Genomic DNA, 26,071 nt, shown 5'->3' on the forward strand with positions numbered 1-26,071 from the left:
GAGGAGTGGGCCAAAATCCCTGCTGCAGTGTATGCAAACCTGGTTAAGACCTACAGGAAACGTATGATCTCTGTAATTGCAAACAAAGGTTTCTGTACCAAATATTAAGTTCTGCTTTTCTGATGTATCAAATACTTATGTCATGCAATAAAATGCAAATTAATTACTTAAAAACCATACAATGTGATTTTCAGGATTTTTGTTTTAGATTCCGTCTCTCACAGTTGAAGTGTACCTATGATAAAAATGACAGACCTCTACATGCTTTGTAAGTAGGAAAACCTGCAAAATCGGCAGTATATCAAACACTTGTTCTCCCCACTGTATATCAGCCAGTCACCTTTTTTGAATTGGAGAAGAGTGATCTTAGGACGTGCAGAAGATAGAATCAGTGATTATCGTTGATATTCTTTTTTTGTATTTTTTAAAAAATATATATATATAGACACTCTTATCAATGACAATGTTTCATGGCATCTAAACTGCTTCATGAGTAAGAGCTGCATTGTTTTCTTTCAAGATGTTCCCAAACATCAGACAGTTAAATCGGAAGACACAATATATATCAGACTGATCTAGGCAAATAAAAATAGATAGTGTATATGGCAACCAAAACCATTCTCTATCAATAACAAGAGAATGACAAGTATGCTCCATTTGGCACTTGAATCAATCTTTAGTTTATGTCTAAAGTTCTGAGGTCTATTGTTGCCATGAAAGACACATTACACAAGCTCAATGATCAAAGATGGTAATTTTGACAGTTTGGCAACTATATTGCTTCAGGGGCCTATAGAAGTCAGAATATCGAAGTCAATTGGAAAAATGCTGTATTTTATATAATCAACTCAGCCAAATCGACAAACTGTAGTGTAATATACAGTATATGATATAATATCAATTGAACTAATGCTTTTGATTATATATTCATATCTCAATGTGTAATACATATATTTTCATGTATCAAATTAGCAAAATAGCTTTTTATGCAAGATTTCTTATAAAGGAGCACTACACAGGTTGATATACAAACCCTCCGTACCACATGATTTGTCTTGCAGTAATGTGTAATTTCAAGGAATCCCATATCAGTCTTAAAGATAGCCTGTAAAAATTCTGCCATACTGGGTGAGTTGGTGGCTACACATAGGTAGACTATGGCTCTGGCCTGATAGAGTCACAGACAGGGAGGGACAGTTTAGGAGTCAACCCAGCACATCCCCCCTCCAAAGACAACACGGCACCAGTTTATAGAATGGACCAATCGGGACATTGATTATCAACATCCCAGGTGAAGATTATCGACCGTTCAATAGACCGTTGTGAATTGATTTTGTATAGGTTCAGAGAACCGTCTGTGTACATCATCTGCATTCTCAAATTGATTGCACATAATTAGTGAGTGAATCCTTTTTGATTGTGTCATTAATCCAAATTAATACATCATTTATCAAGGTTAGGGTCAAGACACAGAATAATCTGGTCTTTAGAGTGATGTCAAAGGCTCTCCTGTAGGCTATAGCCTACATACCACTTTCAAAGATGATAACCTTGTCTTCAGTACTGGCAGAGAGGGAGGCCAGGCTCTTGACGTCAGTATCAGGCGCCATGTATTCAAGGTGATGGGGACCCCATTGTGGTTTGGTCAGCTTCTCCCAACGCTGAAAGAGGAGAAAACATGTTCCTTTAAGACATGGAGACCCACACTAATCAAACTGCTGTATTTCTCATTCTGATGGGTGTGAATGAAAAACCGCAGAGGGAGTGAAAAAGCAATATAAAAAGAGTAGGCTACATCCTGAGTCTAAACATAAAGAGTAGGCTACATCCTGAGTCTAAACATAAAGAGTAGGCTACATCCTGAGTCTAAACATAAAGAGTAGGCTACATCCTGAGTCTAAACATAAAGAGTAGGCTACATCCTGAGTCTAAACATAAAGAGTGGGCTACATCCTGAGTCTAAACATAAAGAGTAGGCTACATCCTGAGTCTAAACATAAAGAGTAGGCTACATCCTGAGTCTAAACATAAAGAGTAGGCTACATCCTGAGTCTAAACATAAAGAGTAGGCTACATCCTGAGTCTAAACATAAAGAGTAGGCTACATCCTGAGTCTAAACATAAAGAGTGGGCTACATCCTGAGTCTAAACATAAAGAAAGTCATGGACATTTACTACTGTACTTTGGTTTATGATCTCAATGCTATCCTTTGCTCTTCCAAGGGGAATTATAGGAAATGCAATTCATTACATGGTGTTAATGTTAACTGTCAACTGAGGTTGCCACGTTCCGATTTTCCTTCATTATTTACACTTTGGTATGTTATGCATTTTATTTTTCGCACGGCTTATACGGTAAACTCCTTTGAGGGCATACGTGTTAAGTGCCTTGCTCAAGGGCACGTCGATAGATTTTTCACCTTGACGGCTCGGCTACCTTTCGGTTACTGGCCCAACGCTCTAACTGCTTGGCTAGCTGCCACCCATGTTGGTAAAGGAGCACAGTATGATACCGATACTGACCTCCTTGAAGGTTCCCGTGGCCCTGCAGAGCTTGTACAGCACGCTGACAGGGATACAGAGCATGGACATCAGAGCCATACACCAACCAATCACCTCGCCCCACCATGGGTACACATACGTATTGTTGTAGGTAAGAGGCTTGTAGTTGAACAGGTGAAATAGGAAGATACCCTGTGGAAGGACAACAAAAAAAAAACATGATTATTTTACAAGGCAGTTCAATTAGGCACACATTTACATTGACAGGCGATGTAGTCATGACTAGAGGTGTGTGTACAGTGGTGTATTGATGACTGGAGAAGTGGGTATTCGTTAATTTTGCCAAACAATTTCCCAAACGGCGCGGAGGAAAAGTGCCCCGTGTGAAAGATTCTATGAGAAAAAGTGAACACTCTGAATGACCTAAAATGATCAATCCCATATTGGTCTTTCATAGTCCGGCCAACCAAAGCTGTACTGTTGTAGGATAATAGTAGTCCTACTATTGAAACTGATAAATGAGGCTGTCAACTTAGTCAGAATTTCTCACACTTTTTTTGTAGAAAAACTAAATTGGTTGTTCTAAGTCCATAACAATGCTTTAACCACATCAGGAGACCACTTTTAAAAATCTAAGAAGTTTAGATTTTTTTGTGTAGTTACCCTTTAATTGTAGTGCACAGGCACCTAGCACTTTTGTTTGGTTAGCGTTGTTTCTGTAGCACATGAGATGGCCACTGGATTGATGCAAAACAAATGGCCACTGGATTAATGCAAATAATCATGATATCATTCTGCCAGGTAGGCATAGGCTACTTTGTAGCTGGTTAACATTTAATTGAGAAGGTTTCTGGGAAAGCCTTTCCATCTACCAGAAGACGGTTAGGCCTATCATAAGCATCACTATATTTTTCCTGTTCCTTCATTATTTGAAACCTGGACGTTTTACTTCATATTATGAGACATGTCTTACCTTGCTTCAAAGTAGCCTATAGCTAAAATCCCACCATATAAACGTGGAGGCAATTATGAAATAAAGACTTCCTCATATGTGTTCTCCTGTTCTATTGGTTTTCTTTCAGCTTTCTTTCATTGTCTAGCAGCCAAAATGCGTTATCCTAATCAAATTAGCAACCTATGATAGTTGTTGCATCTTTAGATCTCCCATCTTTCTACATTTCTAACAGATATTTCCATCTCTGTCCTTGAAATCGCTCGCATGTGCGGTGTGCATTTTAGAACTGTATATTCCCACAAATTGCATTTTTTGGAACATTTGCGCGAAGGCCTACCGCCGTGTGCACACTGCTGGGCCTAAAATGTGAAGAAATAATAGTTGATCAACATTTTAAAGCTAAACATTCTGATCTGTTCTATCAGCCTTATTAATTGATACGGCGTATACCTCCACTACACTACTTTGATACGCATCGTGAGGATTAAGAAGTGAGTGTATGAAGTAAAAGCTGAAAAGTAAGTGGGTATACAGCATATATATACCTTTGTACGCCCTCCTCTACACTACTGTGTGTGTATAGTATTGTACATTACTTACCATGCAAACACATGGAGTGATAAATGACCAGCACCACTTCATCCAAGGAAAAGGCCGGTAACCAATCATACGAGCAATGTCATCCATGAACCTGTCAGCACCTGTACACACAGAATGGCACAGTTAGAGACTCCAGTTGTCTGTCTAAGAATGGACAACAAGCACAACTACAAATACTGGTATCCCTTATATACCATGTGTATCCTGTACATACGACTAATAAAACTTGAAACTACTCTTTATAGGACGTTAATACATAAATTGTCACGAAAGTAAAAGTTTCTTACCGTAGACCCAGCTGACAACTATGCATTCCCAGAATGCTTGCCATAACAGGGTCATACCGCTGGCGGAGTAATAATCAAAAAGCTGGAAGACATACATCCCTCCCTGTTGGCACACACAAGAGAAAAATGAATAATCTATAATTTATGATTACCATCTGATATGGATATGTTACACAATATGGAATCAACACCATTGCCGTCAAACGGCGGTGGCTTACCTGTGTAACCATGGAGAGATCTATAATAAAGCACATTAAACAGCAGATTGCCACAGAGATTTCACGCTTGTAGCGCATGTAATACTTTCCAGGAAAGAGATCTAGAATCCCAGTTACAAAACCTTCCACTCCAACAAACTGTGGACAGAAGAGAGGAAAACACAAATATTTTTTAACTGTACTCAGTAAGCTTCCCACTGTTCAACGTCTACTTTTGATTTACTTTTGGTTGAGTTGTCAACTAACGTGAATTAAATGTGAGAAGAAAAAAAAATAATTCACCATGTTATTGGATTTAGGTTAAAAGTTAGGTGAAAAAAAATACGAAATACTCTTTGATGTCACCTTGATGACTTTTTGCAAATCCAATGAGTTTTCCACATTGGTTCAACGTCATCTCATTGATTTTTTGGGGTGTTGAAAAGACGTAGAAACAATGTTGATACAACCAGTTTTTGCCCAGTGGATTGAGAGTTATTTGGTCCAGATAATGTAGGTTTGTAACAAATGGCAACCATATAAGTGTTGTGTCCAGTAGTGTAAAGTTGGTCCTACCTGACTGTCAAGACCCAGTACGAGCAACATGAAGAAGAAGAGCGCAGCCCAGACCGGGGGCATTGGCATCAGAGTCACAGCTTTAGGATATGCAATGAAGGCCAAGCCAGGACCTGTGGAAGAGACACAGGGATGAGAGACTCAACCCTACAGCTTAGACTAAGCCCTTAACACAGACACACTCTACACACATACGTACAGTACTGCACAGAAGGAGAAGGAGATAGAGAGATAGAAAGAGAGAGAAAGAGAGGCACCTGAGTGAGGTGCTATTGTGCAAAAGCTGATGTGACAATGTTGGCTGCCTTTTTGTCTCCTGTTTGATTCTAGTGAGTGTTGTTATTGTGCATTCCGTCAACACAACAGTAGTGTGTGGCTTTAGTTGTTAAATGCGTCATTGCAGTAGCTAGATATAATGTGTGCATGTGAATGATCATTTCAGTGTCTAACAACGATGTGCATTGTATAACGTCATGCTTTTGTTTGAATATTGTTAGGTGAGGTACTTTCAAAATAAGCAATGATGCTCATGCCTTATAATGCTCAAACAAAATTTTTATTAATGCATATTAATAAGTAGGAGCTATAGTAACATTAATTTAAGCCAGGTGAGCGTCACACGGCTGAATGTGCTGACTTATGTAAATACTTGGTAGTGTATAGTCAACCAAGTTTAAATAGCATATTTAAACTTGTTTAGCCTTAACTATTGGTAGTACAAGCAAAAACAGCTGCACTACCTATAAAAACGTATCTATAATAACGACCTCACAAACTGAAGGTCATGGTACATATTTGCATTATAAAGAAATGTTAGCTGTACTCCACTGTACTTGGTTGTAACCATCATTTAGGTTGTAGTTTATAGACACACTGCACTGAAGTAGCGTAGAGAGAGGTGGTCAATATTTGCTTATAGTTACAACTGCTTCAACTATACAAATTTCACTAGATAAATTTGAATTATATAGGTCCATGTTTTCATTGAAGATGAGAGGGATGGAAGAGGTGGAGATGTATCTTCTAAATGGCAACTATACTTTCACCACCAGAGCTAGACATGGTATAGCAACCACTGCAAGGTTCATACACAAAAAATAAAAAAAATAACTTGAAACACATGTGTTTTGCAAATTGCTATCGATATGTTTGCAGAGTATGGGGCTATGGCTATAGGGATGCTGCCTGGGGCAGAGCATTTGTCAGATGTCTTGTGTGTACACACAGTTAACGAACAAGTTAGTTCTACCGTTAATGTTTTTATTGTGTTTGGGTTTAGTAAAGTTAGATTTGGGAATTTGGGCCTACGCTTGGACAATATTGTCATGTCACTGCTTTGATTTCTCTAGCCCTGTCCTCTGCTGCGATCGGTAAATGCAGTCATTGGTTCTGATTTTGACTAGGCTGGATTAAGGTGTAAATGCTGTCATTAGATAACAGATGTTTACCTTCAACTGTAGTCAGCTCCAGGACCCCTCTTGAAAGCGAGATGTGCACATCTCAAGAGGCAAAGTTCCTGGTTAAATAATCCTTAAATTAATACTTTAAAAAATCGAAAATATAGATATATATAGAGATATATAGATCAATGAACTGATGTCAATCACAAGTCATATAGAATGGGACTGAGGAAAATAAACCGAAACCCTGTTAAAAGGATAAGAAGATTCATGAGGAAGGGGAGGTTTTTCTCTTTCGATCGTACAACTTGCAAAAAAAAACAGAAGGAGTCTTAACGCTGAACCAAAATCACCAGGCCTAGATCCGTTAATGTACCTTCTCACAAACTCACACTCCTGTTGACACTCACACAGACAGTCCTGCACACACATAAACAAACACTCAAACAAACACACACACACACTCGTAAACACACACTCAGTCACACACACTCGTACACACACACACACACATACATACTCACACACATACTCGTACACACACACGTACACATACACGTACACACACACACACACACACACACACACACACACACACGTCACACACACACACACACACACACACACAGTAACTGCACTCGTGTAGTACCAGTATAGTAAATATTGAGTGACAGAAAGCTATTTGTACAGTTGAAATGAGAGGGGTAACTACAGCTAAACAGGCCTATCAGTTTCATTGCCACCTCTCTCCTTCTGCGTGTGGGCAGGCAGTAACAGATGGACATTAACTCAATATTGGTTTCACTGCAAATAGCAGTGCTTAGTAAATTGCCTCCTCCAAAATACTGCTCAACATTGTGCTCCTGCAACACAGTAAGACTGTCTGTCCAGAGTCCCCTGTCTGTCAACTATGTTAACAGAATCATGCTGGGGGATGGTAGAGGAGTAATACTATTTAAGTTAAGGTTAAGTTCACCAAGGGTGTCCTTAGGACAAAAGACTAAAAAAGTATTGCAGATTTCAAAATGTAGCCATCATCATTGTCTCATTGAATGTTTTTACTATATATTTTACAGATAAAGCTGAAAATATCTAATCAAATATATTATATGTCTTATAAATTATAGACATAATACTTCTAAGATCACCCTTGTTGTACTTCCAGTTAAATCCCAGTCCAATGGTGTCTTTACAGATGACTACTGCCAAAACAATGTATTGTAATTGGTACACTTTAGCCTAGTCTGATGAGATGAAACTAAGGGCTGGATTCAATCCATATCGCGGAAGTGTCGCGGAAGATCCGAGGTATAGCTCGATTGAAATTTAAAGGCAATGTTCCCGCGTTCAAGGGGACTGCATTCACAGTAAACGACTCAATCGGAAATTACCTTTAAATTTTACCGCAGACCTTCCGTTATTCTTCTGCGAAGGATTTAATCCAAGCCCTAAGATGTATAGGTCTAAACTTCCTGCTGTACTTAAAGTTGGATCGTCTCTTTGATGAGATGGTCCAGTAATTGAAAATATCATGCATGGTTTGGTTGGTGAGGAGTCAGGAAATGCACAGCACTAACTGGGGAACTTGAGGAGTGACTAAAGTTGACTCGTTTATTTTTTTGGCTCGGCTGTGTGAGCATTCCTTAACAGCATGGCTATGGGCATAGCTGACGACTATTTTACATGGTCGTTCGACATCATAACAGTGCCAATGTACTCCTGAATAAATATAATTAATATTTAAACTTACAGGGTAAAAATATTAGAAATATAATTCAGGATGCTATTAGTAAAGAATATATTGTATCTTCCAAAGTAGTGACATGTAGAGATGGATTTCATAGATGATAAGTCCAGGATGATTCACTCCAGCGTTTCCAACTATGTATCTATAACTACTGTCATGAAGCCAATAACATGTAACATGTGCAGATAGTAATGGAGTCACACGTCTACTTCCCTACTATTCTCAATAAGTGAATACATTAGAATAATGATTGAGAGAGAGAGAGCTAAGACACTGAATGGAAATGGACAAACTACTTTTAACTGACTCGGCAAACTAATGTGATTATTTTTGGAAGTTACATGCAAGAGCACTGATGTGAAAGCATGCGATATGTCAGAGGCATGCCACACACAGATGCTACCTTCTCCAGTAAACCTATAAATAACCGAACGGATAGAATTAGTTGTGAATGTCATGTGCTTTGAAAGTCTATTAATACAAATAATGATCAGTTATATGTGACAGTCGTTTGGTAATTACACATCTCTTGTTAATCCACATACAAAAATTTCATTCTTACAACAATTTAGATGTTATGGACAAATACATGGCCACTGCCAATGTCTCAATCTTTCCTCACTGTGTCACCCTCACTGTCAAACACTCATACAGAACATCTATTCCAGCACGTACAAACACAGACAAATCATCCACATCACTGTCTTTCATACTCTATACCAAGAGATCCTGGAATATTCTCTCTTGAATCACACAGAATTCACACACACACACACACACACACACGAAAACACACTGTTCATGCCCAGATTCACACACACACACACACACACACACACACTCGTACACAAACACACACACACACACACACACTAGTACACACACACACATACATACACCGACACCCACACAACACACGCACACACTCCATCAGAGAAACTTAATTCTAGAATGCTGAGTTCCTTGTGAATCAATACATTTGACTCCAGTAAGAAAACATTTGGGGTTGAGGTACAAGTTACATACAGTTCATGTAAATACATTTTTACGTTTGAATTTCTCAAATGGTGACAGACTCAATTCAAACATGCATTTCAATCATTTCTTGATAGTTGGTATATTTCTATATCATTACTGACACATTGAACAACAATATTTCATCTTGACATTTCTGTTGAGTAAAGAAGTGACTTGCTACAGTAACTATCCTTACACATTGTACAGCAAGTTTCCATTTTACACATTCATTTGGGCGTCATTTCTATATCGAAAGTTCATCTCATTAATAATTCACTGCCAAAAGTGCAACACAAGCATAGGCTAAAATAAGGATGAAGCTTTGAGGACCGGAATCGGTCTAAATTATTAAAGAGGTACAGCTGTCTTCCTCAGTGCTAGATAGGCTGCCAATGTGACATTAAAAATGACATCAACACTTTCAATAAATAGTTTCATGCATGAGGACTAAAGGACTAAAGCTTTCAGTAATACACTCTTGTCAGTACCATGGTAGGTTTTGAGATGCCAGAATATAAGACAACCTCAGTGTGTTCTGCATACCTGTTTCAGCCACTTGGGAGATGTCCACTCCCTGCTCGTTTGCCATGAAGCCCAGAATAGCGAACACCACAAAGCCAGCAAAGAAACTGGTGCCACTGTTGATTAGCGCTAGCATGAAGGCATCCCTGGACAGAAGTAAAAACAAAAACAAAGGGGAAAATAATCACACAAAAACAAGTCAGAATCATACAGGAGACAGTAAGCGCAGCAAGAGGCCAACGTGAGACCATTCAGCTGTCATATCACTTACTTGTAGCAGTCATTGTTGAATCTGTTGTAGCTGCCTAGGGCAGTGAGAGCTCCAAGCCCAATAGCATAAGAGAAGAAGATTTGTGTGCCAGCATCAATCCACACCTGCCAGACAGGAACCATAATGACAACGGATCAGTTTAATCTGCATCACAGCACCACAGTTAGGACTGTGGACAGATGGATGGTTGATGGGTCTCACCTGCGCCTCGCCAAGCTTGGACCAGTCAGGCTTGATGTAGTACATGATTCCATCGTAGGCACCAGGAAGAGTCACCCCTCTCACCAGGAGGATGATCAGGACAACGTAGGGGAACGTGGCAGTAAAATACACAATCTGCAGGGAAACAGGGAGACCAGTGTCATTATTCTAAATCCATATGATTTTTCGATTATTGGTGTAGGATCTTAATTTGACCAGTTTCTCACAGCAAAAAAATAATTTGTATTATTGTGTGGAAATGTGAATCATTTTTGTAGGGGTTGTAGGGGTCGATACAAGTCTAAAATGTTGAAGTGGAAATTACTAAATTTAGAAGCCTTTTTAAAACTAGAATACATTACACGTTTGCATTTCCTGCTGTACAGGACATTTCAAATTAAGATCCTACACCTGTAGATGTCACATTATGAGAAGACTGTCCAGAGTGGTGCAATCGGAGACCTAAAATGATTGTATATAATTTCAGCCCACTGTAGTTTCATTGACGTGCATAGTGTGAGGAGCTTTACTGTACAGAACTACAGTTTGGCTGATCATTCATATTTCAGACTGCAGAACTACCTTTGTCAAAGGTGTTTTACACAAGGCGATTGCAGTCACAGTGACATGCTGGGGACAGTCATATGAGCAATGGGAATATCATTTCTTTCTTACATCCCTGCCAACCAAGCACCCGTACAAGCTCAGATAGAGCTAAGTGGAAGTCTTTATCTAATCAGCTGAACTTTTCAAACACTGTGAACTTTGACCTGGTGCCATATGAACCACTGTATTATAAAGAGATTTTCTACAGGGCTGTTAGATTTCAAAGCCAATTGTTTTTGTGACTTTGCGGCCCAGGCACACCTTCAGGCATGACTACCTAGTCTCCGCAGCCCAGTCCACTTAAACACACAGCTAATGTAGGACACCCATTCTCGACCAAGCCCTTATTCATATAACAAACCCATTTTGTATAATCATTGCTCAAACACTTACCTTTGATTACCAGCCTTAATAGGCCCCTACCTGAACAATTTTACTATTGACTAGAGAGAACTTCTATACATGGCATCTATAAATGTTGTGGATGTATGGCTAATTGACATTCATTAATTACATCACTAAGCCTATCCCTTTAATAAATCTATCAAAATTCCCTCTCGCTAAAATGTGAGCAGCTCTGACCTACCCTACCCTAAGATCTCTTAAAGCTAAACTGTAAGTACAGGTGGCGCAATGATGAATCAATTATAATATGATTACTATAAAAATATAAAAACAATCAAATGTTAATGAACACTAGAGGTTGAACTCATTATCTGGACAGAAATTGCTGCTACATATGAAATGATCTACAAATCCTGATAGAGCTCCATATAAATGGACCAGTGCTGGAGATAAACACTGAAATCATTTAAAGTGGCTTGGATGTGATCCCACTTCAACAAGCAGAGAACATGGCTGTTGGAATATCCGCACGGGGCCCCAGTCACGTCGCACTGCAGTCAACCTACCAACTGCCCACCAATCAGAACGCACCATGTGACAGGGACACTTTGTGATATTTCATAGCCACACCCCCTTGTCCTTTTGATGTTGCTATAGCAACACTGCCTCGTCATTGCCTTGCTGTCACACAGCAGGAGAGGGTGGCACTATGTGGGAAAATTCACAATCTCTCTCTCTCTGTATGGCGAGAGCGTATTCATTCACAGCTCAAGCATCTATAAAATGTGTAGTCATGTGGGCTTAGGGAAAAGTCACAATGCCTTCTCATTCACTCATGATTGCCAGGCATTACCAGAGCAAGAACTAAATTAGAAACCTATCTCCCCTTTCTCTCTTGGAGAACTCTATATCTATACATTTGAATCCCCTTTCACATCTATTTGTTACTTTTCTCACTAACCTTTCTTGCTGTTTTAACATCATTCCACTTTGTAAATGTAGACTATGTTTGATACCACACAGCAATATCATTCCACTGCAGCTGCATTAGCCAATGAGTTGTTCTAATGCAGGTGCCCAATCAGAGACCAGTGCAGTGACCTGAGCTGATGTAAAGCAATCTGTCTGCCACGGCCGGAGGAGAGTCTGTTACATAACAGTTAGCTATAGGAGACACCTAAGGACCAGAGTGAGTCACGTGTTCACTGCAGTCGTCCTGTGCTGCTCATATACCTAATAAGATAATGATGAGCTTTTCTGAACCTGCAGAAATGTGTATTAGTTACCTTGCCTGTGGACTTCACCCCCTTCCACACACAGAAGTAGACCATCACCCACACTGCCGCAAGACACAGCAACAGCTCCCAGTTGATGGAACCTGGGTAGTCCAGCCCTTGTGAGATGTTCAGCACCTTGTGCCTGGGGAGAGGGGGGGGTCATAGAATAAAACTATATGAAAACGACATGCTTTGTCCAAGTTACAGGATAGAAAATGAACGGCGTGATGCTCTACTCCTGTAACAAAAGTCTGCCCTTTGTCCCCAATAAAAGCTACGTTGGTCAGTAACACCTTTGGCTTTTGCTATCTGCTGCCATGACAAAGGCACTTACAGTTGAAGTCGGAAGTTTACATACACCTTAGCCAAATACATTTAAACTCTGTTTTTCACAATACCTGACATTTAATCCTAGTAAAAATTCCCTGTCTTAGGTCAGTTAGGATCACCACTTTATTTTAAGAATGTGAAAAGTCAGAATAATAGTAGAGAGAATGATTTATTTCAGCTTTTATTTCTTTCATCACTTTCCCAGTGGGTCAGAAGTTTACATACACTCAATTAGTATTTGGTAGCATTGCCTTTAAATTGTTTAACTTGGGTCAAACATTTCGGGTGGCCTTCCACAAGCTTCCCACAATAAGTTGGGTGAATTTTGGCCCATTCCTCCTGACAGAGCTGGTGTAACTGAGTCAGGTTTGTAGGCCTCCTTGCTCGCACACGCCTTTTCAGTTCTGCCCACAAATGTTCTATAGGATTGAGGTCAGGGCTTTGTGATGGCCACTCCAATACCTTGACTTTGTTGTCCTTAAGCCATTTTGCCACAACTTTGGAAGCATGCTTGGGGTCATTGTCCATTTGGAAGACCCATTTGCAACCAAGCTTTAACTTCCTGACTGATGTCTTGAGAATTTGCTTCAATATATCCACATAATTTTCCTTCCTCATGATGCCATCTATTTTGTGAAGTGCACCAGTCCCTCCTGCAGCAAAGCACCCCCACAGCATGATGCTGCCACCCCCGTGCTTCACGGTTGGGATGGTGTTCTTCGGCTTGCAAGCATCCCCATCTTTCCTCCAAACATAACGATGGTCATTATGGCCAAACAGTTCTATTTTTGTTTCATCAGACCAGAGGACAGTTCTCCAAAAAGTGCGATCTTTGTCCCCATGTGCAGTTGCAAACCGTAGTCTGGCTTTTTTATGGCGGTTTTGGAGCAGTGGCTTCTTCCTTGCTGAGCGGCCTTTCAGGTTATGTCGATATAGGACTCGTTTTACTGTGGATATAGATACTTTTGTACCCGTTTCCTCCAGCATCTTCACAAGGTCCTTTGCTGTTGTTCTGGAATTGATTTGCATGTTCGCACCAAAGTACGTTAATCTCTAGGAGACAGAACGCGTCTCCTTCCTGAGCGGTATGACGGCTGCGTGGTCCTATGGTGTTTATACTTGCGTACTATTGTTTGTACAGATGAATGTGGTATCTTCAGGCGTTTGAAATTGCTCCCAAGGATGAACCAGACTTGTGGAGGTCTAAAAAAAGATTTCTGAGGTCTTGCCTGATTTCTTTTCATTTTCCCATGATGTCAAGCAAAGAGGCACTGAGTTTGAAGGTAGGCCTTGAAATACATCCACAGGTACACCTCCAATTGACTCAAATTATGTCAATTTGCCTATCAGAAGCTTCTAAAGCCATGACATCATTTTCTGGAATTTTCCAAGCTGTTTAAAGGCACAGTCAACTTAGTGTATGTAAACTTCTGACCCACTGGAATTGTGATACAGTGAATTATAAGTGAAATAATCTGTCTGTAAACAATTGTTGGAAAAATTACTTGTGTCATGCACAAAGTCGATGTTCTAACTGACTTGCCAAAACTATAGTTTGTTAACACGAAATTTGTGGAGTGGTTGAAAAACTAGTTTTAATGACTCCAACCTAAGTGTATGTAAACTTCCGACTTCAACTGTATGTGCCTGCACATGCCATAAGGGAGAGTGGGAACAACAGGGATCACATGAGCACATTAAATGTGATGACCTCGATGACCATCAAAGAGAGCTATGGTGAGGACTAGAGGAACAGAGAGGGCTGAAGAACTGGGCAGAGAACAAATTAGTTTCCAAATCAGAATGCTAACCAGTTCTGTCACACTGCTCTTTAATAGCAGAGCATTCAAAGGCCACTCATGCTGTGGACCAATTACTAAAATCACTTTTCTAAGCGAAGACCTGCAAAATATTTTCAAATAACTAACTGTAACTGACAAATAACAATGTATTATTCTTAGAACTTTCGATTATAACAGTCAAGACCCACTGGGCACAGACATCAGTTCAACGTCTACTTTTGATTTACATTTGGTTGAGTTGTCAACTAACGTGAATTCAATGTGAAATCAACAAAATATTTCACCATGTCATTTGATTTAGGTTAAAAGTTGGGTAAAAAAAAAGACAAAATGCCCTTATTCACTTCATCACATAGATTTAGTTGGTTAACATGATGTGGAAACAATGTTGATTCAACCAGTTTTTGCCCAGTGGGGATTGTGCTGCATCTTACCCATTGTAGTTTGATTCATAAAGAGATTTATTGGCAGTATATAATATATATTTATATAATTATAGTATATAATTATGGTATATAATATAATAGTGTGTTTTTCCATTGGGATAGAGTAAGTAAAGAACTTACTCCCAGAATTCAATAATGGGAGAACGCCCATCTGCCAGCTCCTCACATGTCATGTTGCCATAGGTAGTGTTGCCGATGGTGCCATTCAGACAGTCTTCATGGTGGAAGATCTCGATGCAGCTGGGTGTGTTCCAGGGGTTATCACAGGTGGACCAGGGCAGGGTAGCGTTGAAGGACTTGATGAAATAGTAAAAGGCCCAGGCTAGGACCATGATGTAGTAGGTGTTACAGAAGAACACTATGACCATGGAGGCATACCCCAGTCCTGGAGGAATAAGGAGCAATTAAACCGCTTAGTGTTTAGCACTGAAGAGACAAACAAAGCTTGCTTATACGATAATGTCAATTTCAGACATAGCTTGCTTATACGATAATGTCAATTTCAGACCTAGCTTGCTTATACGATAATGTCAATTTCAGACATAGCTTGCTTATCCGATAATGTCAATTTCAGACAAAGCTTGCTTATACGATAATGTCAATTTCAGTGAGAACATTGGAACTGCCTTGATTTTAATGTAACAAAGGTGTAAAAATTATTTGAATAAAACGATAGAGGAATACATAGTAGGTAGGCCACAGCTGTGAGTGTCTGCGAAATAACTGCTTTTCTATTTGAAAGGATCAGTTAAAAGACTTGACAAATGTCTGTACAAATGTTTCAGAGCAGCCACACAAACTGCTGAGAGCAAAATATTCAGTACCTTTAAATAGAGGTGCGATGTTCCACACGTTGATGCTGCCAGCCTTCATAAACTGTCCCAATGCAATCTCCAGGAAGAATATAGGAATCCCCCCAACAACCCCAATAATGAGGTAGGGAATCAGAAACACTCCTGTGGGGGACAAACAGACAGGTGATCAATGGAGCAGTAGAGCAATACAGTCCTTAGCTCACCATGGGGGATGTATGTGCTGCACAACGCATTAGGATACCCATTACTACAGCCCGCTCTTATGTTCCCTAAAGAAAACATCACTCTGCGTCATCAAATGGTAACATGGACGCAACATGAAACCTTCTACCTAATAGTCTATGCAGCTATATTTTGGTGTTCTCATTACATTTTAATAGCTTTAAACTTCTTCTTAAAGAGGTAAAGCAAGCCCCACAACTTTACTTCATGTTAAGTTACCATCTAGTTAAATTTTTTAATTGCCTTGTAGAACTGGGTGTGAGCAGGGAGTGCATATTTCAGTCTCATCCACTAATTGGCACAGAAAGGGAGTCCATTTTATCTGTGAAAACACGTATGCTCACGGCACCCCTCCTACGTATGCCTACACTCCAGTATGTTAAAATGGGACTGTGATGCTGTTTGCTGCATTGGCTTGCATCAAACAGGGTCTAGGAACACAGCAAACCATCAACAGTAATAACGGCATGGCTGACTGATTCCAAATTAACATCAGCAGCGGTAGCGGCTTAGGACTGGCTGGGGGACTGGGGGGTGGAGCAAGGAAGGCGGAGGGAGGGGTGGTGTGAGGGAGGGACAGGGGGCTGGGCTTTGCAGTGGTAGTCGGCTCCTGCTCCAGCCTTTAATGCAGATTATCCATTGAACAATGTGCTGCACTGAATGAAGCTGAGATGACGTCACCTCCAGCCCAGAGGTCTCCTGATAGGCTGACGGCGAGCGCCGGGGAGGGCCATGGGCTGCGTTATAAAAAGCACCACCCGTTGTGTAACGTGGGCTCTGCAGGCTAGTGGAAACAGCCAATTTCTCCCTGACAGAAAAAATACATGGATGCGCAGAAGCAATGGCTCTCCTTTGTGAAGAGGATGGGGTTGACAAACCAATCTGAATTAGCAATGGGTCTCACAGCATGTAAAGCAGCCTGAGAACACAATCACAATCCTTTCATCCAGTTCAATACATATCTAGGGCGTGACTGAAAAGAACACATAATAGCACCCTCTATTAATGGAAAAACGTGTGAACAGCTATTTCTACAGGGTGTGATTATTTTCAAGGCTAAAGCGGTTTATTTAAGAGGAGACTGTTGCCATTACTGCTGTATTGTAAAGTGGTTGTCCCACTGGCTATCATAAGGTGAATGCACCAATTTGTAAGTCGCTCTGGATAAGAGCATCTGCTAAATGACGTAAATGTAAATGTAATGTATTGAAGCCGCCTGACAAACTCAGTAAGATTGGGGAACTGCACGCACTATACACCATTGATCTGAAAGAAAGATTCCAGCATCAGAGGGAAGAATAGCTGACCTCTCTCTCTCTCTCTCTCTCTCTCTCTGTGTGTATGGCGAGAGCGTATTCATTCACATCTCAAGCATCTATAAAATGTGTAGTCATGTGGGCTTTGTGAGGGCTGATGTAAATGGCTGTTAATTTCCAAACAAAGCATTTGCTATAGAAGCAGCGGCGGTGATTATGTATGAGAGTGTACACACACACACACACACACACACACACACACACACACACACACACACAGATGCAGAGACAGACACAGGACCGACTCACTGACGGCATGCTGGTGAGTCAGACAGACGGTGCCTGTGGCGCAGAAGGGGAAGGAACTACGTAGTGCGTCGTGACTCCAGTCAGAGCTAGCAGAGCCACCTGACTGAGACTCTGCTCAGCCTCTTAAATAAACAGTTAGCTAGCGGATAGATAGATAGATAGAGAGGGGAGCTATTAGTCCACAAGGTGCTGCTCATCTCCCACTGAGGTAATGCTGTTACCACTGGTGAACATGCTAGTTATGTGATTATGGTGAACATGGTCCTGCCTGGCTGGTAGATGCAATAACCTCACCATATAGTTATTATGTATGTATTAGCTATGATAATGAATTACAACAATGAATTACAACAATTCTACGTGTTTTCAGAGAGTAAGAAAACACAATATTTGGTATACTTAACTTTTGGGGAGGTTATTCATAGTAACCTGAGGAAGGCTCACCTTTAAACTGAAACATGGAGTCACACAAATAGAGAACCAATTCAGGTACATAAGGCATGTCCTAAGCTTTCTAATCTTGATTAAGTAAGTGTCGGAAGCAGCTCTGAACGCTAAGTATTGACAGGCCTCTGAATCCCTTTTTCGGGTTAGTTGAGTGAACTAACAGGAGCAGCTAATGCAGCATATAGCGGTACAACTGAGGTTGGTTAGACCAGGTGTAATCTCTTGTGGACAGACTACGTAAATCTGACCAAATTACGCTAGATCTTTGTTCTGGGTTAACCAAGATGAGAGCAGCAGGTGCATACTTTTGTCAGGTGATCCCTGGGCCCTGCCTATAACAAGCTTCAAAACACTGACAAAGCTCCAATGGGACATGAGTGGACTTGGATTTGACTTACTGTTCTGGTGTACATGACAAGATATAAATATTCCCCTACACTTAGGGTTGCAAAATTCCAGGAACTGGTTGGAGTATTCCGGATTTCCTGCTTATTCCTTCCTGAGTCCAGGATCCTCCAACCGGGATTTCAGGAAACCATGAAATGTATTGAAAGTTCCCGAAATGTGTAACCCTACCTACACCCTCCCCCCCTAACATACACATGGAAATGGTATCTTCCATGCACACATGCAATCTTTTGTAGGGTCCTGCGAAATTACTCCTGAAGCAACTACAAAAAAAATTGAAAATTGTATTGATTTGTAAAATGACATTGTGTTATGCTGTCAAAATCACACAATAATCATCATTCATCTCTTATTTTGTACAGCTTAGCTTTCCCTACAACTGAGTGCCCTACTTTATATGTTACTCATGAAGCCTGATTTTCAACTCTCAAGAGAGCCAGTAAGCTTGGACAGATCACCCTTTGGTCATCGCCATGTTAGTGGATATGTTGCTTACAATGACATTACGGCACAAGAGATTGGCACACCACTTTAAGGCACAGTAGGTTGTTGTCAGACTTACTTGTGCATCCAAAAAAGAAATAACTGCAGTGTCCTAAATACGTGAAAAGAAAAGATTAGCTTACATTTCAAACATACGGTGCCTTTATGTTGCTTCGTTCAAGCAGAGATACCATGTATGTTAGTTAATTATCATGACTACACAGGCCACACTGCAAAGATCACCACAAAACCTAAATTGCGTCCCAATAATCTCTAACTTCTCCCGAAGTGTGCACTTGTTCACTTCTCCTCATGGATTTGAAAGGTAATGAATGGTATATGGAAACTCCCTCCAGCCCATGCCTCCACCAATCCAATGTTTTTACATTTGTGGGGAGTAGGGAACAAGTGCACATGGGAGAAAGGAGAGATTATTGGAACGCAACAATATTGAACATGAATTCTCTCTGCTGCATTACACCAGCATGAACCTCATTCAGAAAAGATGTACAGGGTGTAATTGCCCTATCTAAACGCCAGGTCAGAGAGCACATGACATTTGCCCGAACGCATTGCTAACCTGAAGTGACATCATGTGGTATAGTGTTACATATATCCCCAGAGCAGTGAGCTAACCTAACTGTGGGTTATAGCCTACCATTCCCTGCCTGAGGCTGAGCCATAGCCCACACAACACCGCACCAGACCGCACCATGCCACACCACACAACACCAAACCACACCACTCCACACCAGCTCCCAGTCAGAGAAAGGAGATTAAAAGATTAACAGACACTCTTCATAATCGCCCGTCTACGTGGGGTGAGGGGATGATGTCACTCAAGGCAAAGGGCCAGCGTACTGTAACCCTGCAGTTTGCGCATCACACCCGTTCACACGTTGGACTCACTTGCAAAAGGCAAGCCAACATGATGGTCGATAGTGTGACGTACGCTGATTAGACACTGTGCCAAAGAGCGTTACTCTGCTAATAAATAGTTGATGGATAACTGAAGCTGTCAGAAAATAAACTTAATAGATTGCTGTGTAAAAAGATAACATAAATTCAACATAATGTATTATTTGACAAAAGATGACAAATGACTAAGTGCTTTACTTAGACCTCTGTCTGACAATCCCTTTACGGTTTTCATTCAAAAGAAGGTCTAAAAACAACACAAGGGCATACTCAGTCTGCCTGATACCATGCATGACCTCATCTGATGACCGAAATATGAAAAAGAAGCTTCTGGCAATATTCACTGCAGTGTAACGCCAAAGGGCATTACTGCTGGGTAACATGGTTTAAATGCTCGGGTCCTTTGCTCTGATGAGAACACGCAGTCCGCTGCACGGCTGCAGACACACTGCCAAGGACAATCAAGAGAGCTCACTGCAGAGCTCGTAAATCTACAGGCTGGAAGGCTGCTGTCTGACTGGGTGCTACCTGCTGCCGCTGCTGAGGAGGCCAGGCTACGCAGTACAGTACTGCCCTGGCTAGAGAGAAGGCACCCCCTCCTCACAGGAGAACCCTATAATCACACAGCTCCCAGACAAACTCTCAGAGAAGAGTTATCACCTGTGCTGCGTGCTATGAACCCATATCTATGTTTAGGGATGTGATAATAGGAAAGTTACTGATATGGTAGCTGATAGATATGAAGAATGGTGAATATTGTAAAATGTATGATGTTGATAGGCAACTGTACTTTGAGTAGACTTCTATGTCGTAATATTGCTTTGATGGCATAGACCTCATAAAAATGGTCATAAAACGGACTACAATGTACAGAGAAATCATAGAATGTTTAACAATACTTCCTGACAGGGAAAGAAGATACTTGCACTTGGCAACTACATTTGTGTGTGTATTATAACAAGTCAAAATATGCTAATATAAAGATTGTGACAACAATGTCTGGCGAAGAAAGCAGATGATTTGCCATGGCAACTAATCCACCTGTCATGTTACAACTGATGGGAATAGGAAAGAGATTTAAAGAGACTTAAACCCAAGTATCACTTGAGTGATGGATACCATCAATTTAGAAAATGAAATGTATCCAATGTACCTGGGCATTAAAGGTAGCCTACTGACAAACACCCTCACAGTGCATTGTTGTAGTTGAGGAATGGCAGAGATGCCATCTCATTAGATCCACTCTGCAGCAGCTTGGTTCTGTCTGTGTGAACAAGACCTTTTCAACTTGGGCAGTTTGATTTGATTTGGCAGAACCCTGGGGGGGTCTCCAAGGACATTTACACAAATCCAGAGACACACACTGAGTCTGGCAACCTGAACTAGGAGAACGTCTTCATGTTACCTTGGAGCTCCTAGTTGGGGGTAAAACAAGTATTTTTTAAGAGGAAAATGTAAGGGATTACCCAACGCTCACTACTATCTCTTTAACATCTCTTTTCTCTCGCTGTCAGGTCACAACTGAATGTCTGTTTTTTTTTACAGAATTTATGTTTTCTCTTACAGTTCCCACCAGCTGGTTGCCGTGCCCTTTTCTTGTTAAGGTCACCCTGAACTGCCTCAGAGATATCCTTTATCCAAACAGTTGGATGGATACATAGAAACTTTATCCAGATGACATTGCTCATTGATCCCAAGTGTAATAACAACACCAAGCAGAGCCCTAATACAAGTTTTAACCTGAGGGATTCAACAGAGGAATTTCATTCTTCACCCATTTTTAAACTCTATACACCAACCAAATATTTGTGTAGCATATAGACAGTATTTATTTAGATTCCCCTCTCTGGTTTCATTTTTTACACTAAATATATATTGTTACTCTGGTTGGTGATCCTGAGCTATCTGGAAGCCGAACCACCATACTTTAATTGACAGACAGTGACGAATTCCACTTCCAGTTTTTCATGAAATCCGTCCAAATCCATCACTCTATAAAAAAAGATAGTGCATGGTTATGTAGTTTAATTCAAACTGCCACTTATTTAAAAAACCCAAAAGCATCGCTTATTCAGTGAGACAAATCCTTCATTCATTAAGTACATTTTAGCTGCTACCCAGATGATTGGGGGCACATGGAGACAGCTATTTCACTGAGGCAGATACACTGCATCTCTGTTTAATCACACATTCATATTTTAGACACACCTCATCATTATACTATTGTAGCCTTTCTTTGCGAACTAACGACCTCATCTCGAACCCGGGTCTCCTATAAGCAGACCTGCTAACCACTGCTCCAATAAGGATTAACTATTTTGGGGGGATCGTAACAGGCCTACCTAGGCAAAGTTTGATACACTATCCCCACCGTTCAGGACATCGTGTTCCAACGCTTCACTATACTAAGTCCCTCACGTGTGCACACCTCTTCGATGGCCCCCAAGGCACAGCGAAATTTGCAAACACCGACAGTGTAAAACCCCTTACTGGTCTCCCAGCCTGTAGGCAGACCCGCTAAGGGTGTCGAAACAGGCCTACCTAGGAAAGGACGTTATGAAGGACTTGCCTGTAGAGTGTATCACATTGTCTTCTCAATAAATGCAATTTCAATCTAATGAAACTACAAGAAGATCCAATTGTTTGGTCCACTGACTTTTTAGATCCGAACCTGGTCTGAGATGTTAAGCTGATAATGGTATTGCTTTTTGTCCATTTCAATGGAAAGGTGTGCAGGCTATGTTCACGATCTAGTCTACACACAGGTTTCTATTGACAGCCATATGTCATGTTTTAATGTAGTGTTTATTACACAAACTAAATTCTGTTTTGATGTGGGAACAAAAATATAATTTCCATGTCGTTTCACAGCCAATCTATCCAAGGACTGTGCATGTTGAATGTATCATCTCTTGAAATGTAGACTATTCATCTGTAAATGGATAGGTCAGTTTAATTATATATATATTTTTTTCCATATGGCAATTCATTTAACACCAATGATAATGATAATACAGTGGCAATGTGAGTTCTGTTCTGACATTCTCCAGCAACATTATGTGTATACAAATGCTACACCGGACTCACCCACATCCACCCCCCTCACACAGCGTCATACGCAGGCCCATATGTGAGGTATGACCTGACGCTCTGATCAAGGGTAGAGAACGGTGTGCACTGTGCGGTAATCTTCATGATGAACAACCATGATGAATAAATAGATAGCCTGAACTGGCGTTAAAATAAAGGTGGGCACTGTAAGCGATATTGCCTCTCTATAATACAGTTTCTGATATGGACAAAAATAATTAAGTAGGTAGGAATGTGAGCTGCTGCTATACGAGATGCCTGCAGTGCCCTCTCATAGGAGCTGATCGTATGATTATTGCTTTGGATGCTATGACGTCTATACAATCCCTCTCATAGACATCTTAAGGCTACATGCTATTGGCTCAACCACATTTTCAATTGTTTTAGGGAATTTTATTATGGGACATCAGCCATTATAGGGATTTTGTGTTTAGCTTTTTACTGATGTATTTAGCCTACTGGTTAACTTACCTCCACCATTTTTGTAGCATAGGTAAGGGAAGCGCCAGACGTTTCCCAGCCCTACAGCGAAGCCAACGCAGGACATGATAAAATCCATCTGTCTGGTCCATTGCTCTCGTTCGGGATACCCTGGCACTGGCTTCTCCACTGACGACATCGTGCCAGGTGCGGCTCCGCATCCTGTACCTTCAGCTCCACCAATGAGGCTTCCATTCACGCCAGCTTGGTGCCCGTTTCCGTTCGGAATGAGGTGACCCTTTTTCTCCTCCCCGAGGACCACGTTCACAGCACAGCAGTCAGTTTCGAATGCAGGTTTCTCCATGCCAATTACGCTCTTGTAAACAATGCACCCTCAATTTCCCACTAACACTGAGGAGGAAATCAGTGGAAAGATCAGTGACGATTCAGGACAATAGATACAGCGCTCTTAATCTTTTATTCGTTCGGGTCGATTTCCCTGGACCCCAAGATGGTCCTTTGTTCTTCTTCGGGCAATCCTAAGGGAATAGGATCTTTTTTTTTTTTTTTGCCCTTTTTAATTTAAGGGTAGGATAAGTCACTTGAATAGTTCTAATTTGTATCTCTATTATCGTATAGCAATGTCAAACGCGCAACGATGAGACGGAAATCAGAATGAAATGTCTATTAAATTTGAGGTGTATAAAAATAAAGGACACTTGCCCCCAAAGAAAAACACCGAATTTGAGAGCACCTTCAAAAACAATCTACGAAACACTTGAATGTTAGTCTGAAGAATCGCATGGGAACTTATCTCTCAAAGAGGAGACGGGTTTCGAGGCGAAAAACTCAGCGGGCTTTGCGCGCGCTCGATGACGAATGTAACGGAATTACATTCGTGGTTTTGTCTTTAGATTCGGAGGCTAGACCATCCTGCTCCTTGGCTTCCTTCGCTTCGGAAAAATACTGACAATATGATAGGTCTATCGCGGTTATCCTTAGCTGCTCTCTCTTGGTGAGCTGTCTGACAATTAACTGATCCTGCAGCCGCGCGCAGCTTTAAAAGGGTTGGTGCGGAGGCGATGGCGCTGAGGTGCACGTCACTTGGATTTCATCCCTCCCCCGTCCTTAAGGACACAGTTGCCTTATCAGTTGTATTTGCTGTGTTGCAACGAATCTCAGGAAATTATTAAGACGCGTATTCATCATTGTCTAGCCTACAGGGCGATAATTTATGTCGTAATTGCATGTGCATTGATTTTGCCTGCCAAAAGCACAGAATAGAGAGCTGGGGCACTGCTGTTCAAGGGCATGAAATCCTTTAGCCATCCTGAGTGTCATTACCCATGCACTGGGAAAGAATTAGGATATTTTGCACTGTAGCCTAATGATGAATGATGAACAAGCTCTACCTTTAGTTCTGTCAAAGCTTCAGTTAGTATTAGCTTATAGCCTAACAACAGAATGTTTGACAGAACTAAAGGTAGAGATTGTTCATCATTCAACATTACCATAAGAAAGATTAACATATTTTACCCAGAATCCCAGTGCATGGGAGTCAGATAAAATGGAGGGTGTATCCACCCAGATCCTCCCTCCTCCCCACTCATACTGTAGGCCAGGGACGTAACTTTCACTGGGGATGGGGGGGGACATCAGATGAGTGTTAGGTTACCTGATTGACACTAAAACATTCCTCAAATGATTAGTGGGCCTTTATCTTATCTGAAATTTAAATATTTAGACAATCAAACTGTATTATTTGGTCTTTAAACTCAATACCATTAGTAAGGAGACACCTGCATTGACAAAAAATGTAATTACATGTAAACGTTAACATTGGAATGTCTGGTTGTTTTATTTCAACAAGTAACAGCCACACTATATGTAGTACATAGAAAGTATTATTGGCAGAGGAATTGTATATCATAATATAAAAATAACTCTCCCCTGCCAAGTTACATAACAATTTGTTAGAATGTTGTTTACCATACTAGGATAGCTAAGTCAAAGGCATGTGAGGACACACATGCTTTATTGAAATGCATATGCAAAGTGAGTTACAGTGCATTCGGAAAGTTTTCAGACTCCTTCTATTTTCACCACATTTTGTTACGTTACAGCCATATTCTAAAATGGATTAAATAAATAAAAATCCTCATCAATCTACACACAAAACCCCATAATGACAAAGTGAAAACAGGTTTTTAGACATTCTAGCAAATGTATTAAAAATAAAAGGTGAAGGTCGCCAAGAACACAGTGGCCTCCATCATTCTTAAATGGAAGAAGTTTGGAACCACCAAGACTCTTCCTAGAGCTGGCCGCTCGGCCAAACTGAGCAATCAGGGGAGAAAGGCCTTGGTCCGGGAGGTGACCAAGAACCCGATGGTCACTCTGACAGAGCTCCAGAGTTCCTCTGTGGAGATGGGAGAACCTTCCAGAAGGACAACAATCTCTGCAGCACACCATCAATAATAATAATAATAATATGCCATTTAGCAGACGCTTTTATCCAAAGCGACTTACAGTCATGCGTGCATACATTTTTACGTATGGGTGGTCCCGGGGATCGAACCCACTACCTTGGCGTTACAAGCGCCGTGCTCTAACAGTCAAGCC

The 26,071-nt window shown here is 40.9% G+C and overlaps 1 protein-coding gene across 1 annotated transcript; it reads right to left on the bottom strand.

Moving 5' to 3' along the window:
• Positions 1-259: 259 nt before the first annotated feature.
• slc6a8 (solute carrier family 6 member 8) lies at positions 260-24,464 on the bottom strand. Its single transcript, XM_041857065.2, has 13 exons — positions 23,501-24,464; positions 15,906-16,037; positions 15,202-15,466; positions 12,513-12,645; positions 10,276-10,410; positions 10,075-10,178; positions 9,825-9,949; positions 5,118-5,230; positions 4,563-4,700; positions 4,345-4,447; positions 4,058-4,158; positions 2,524-2,694; positions 260-1,661 (listed from the first exon to the last, which is right to left on the bottom strand). The coding sequence occupies exons 1-13, from the start codon at positions 23,811-23,813 to the stop codon at positions 1,524-1,526; spliced, it is 1,971 nt and encodes a 656-aa protein (XP_041712999.1). The 5' UTR covers positions 23,814-24,464; the 3' UTR covers positions 260-1,523.
• Positions 24,465-26,071: the final 1,607 nt, after the last annotated feature.

This window comes from Coregonus clupeaformis, chromosome 30, assembly GCF_020615455.1.
Source record: "Coregonus clupeaformis isolate EN_2021a chromosome 30, ASM2061545v1, whole genome shotgun sequence".
NCBI classification, from domain to species: domain Eukaryota; kingdom Metazoa; phylum Chordata; class Actinopteri; order Salmoniformes; family Salmonidae; genus Coregonus; species Coregonus clupeaformis.

Excerpts from the sequence above, each read along its gene's own strand:
- slc6a8 (XM_041857065.2), bottom strand. The coding sequence starts at position 23,813 with ATGGAGAAACCTGCATTCGAAACTGACTGCTGTGCTGTGAACGTGGTC. Across the intron at positions 15,467-15,905 it reads CATCGCACCTCTATTTAAAG|GACTGGGGTATGCCTCCATG; the intron begins GTACTGAATATT and ends TTATTCCTCCAG. Across the intron at positions 12,646-15,201 it reads CCCATTATTGAATTCTGGGA|GCACAAGGTGCTGAACATCT; the intron begins GTAAGTTCTTTA and ends CCCTCTCCCCAG.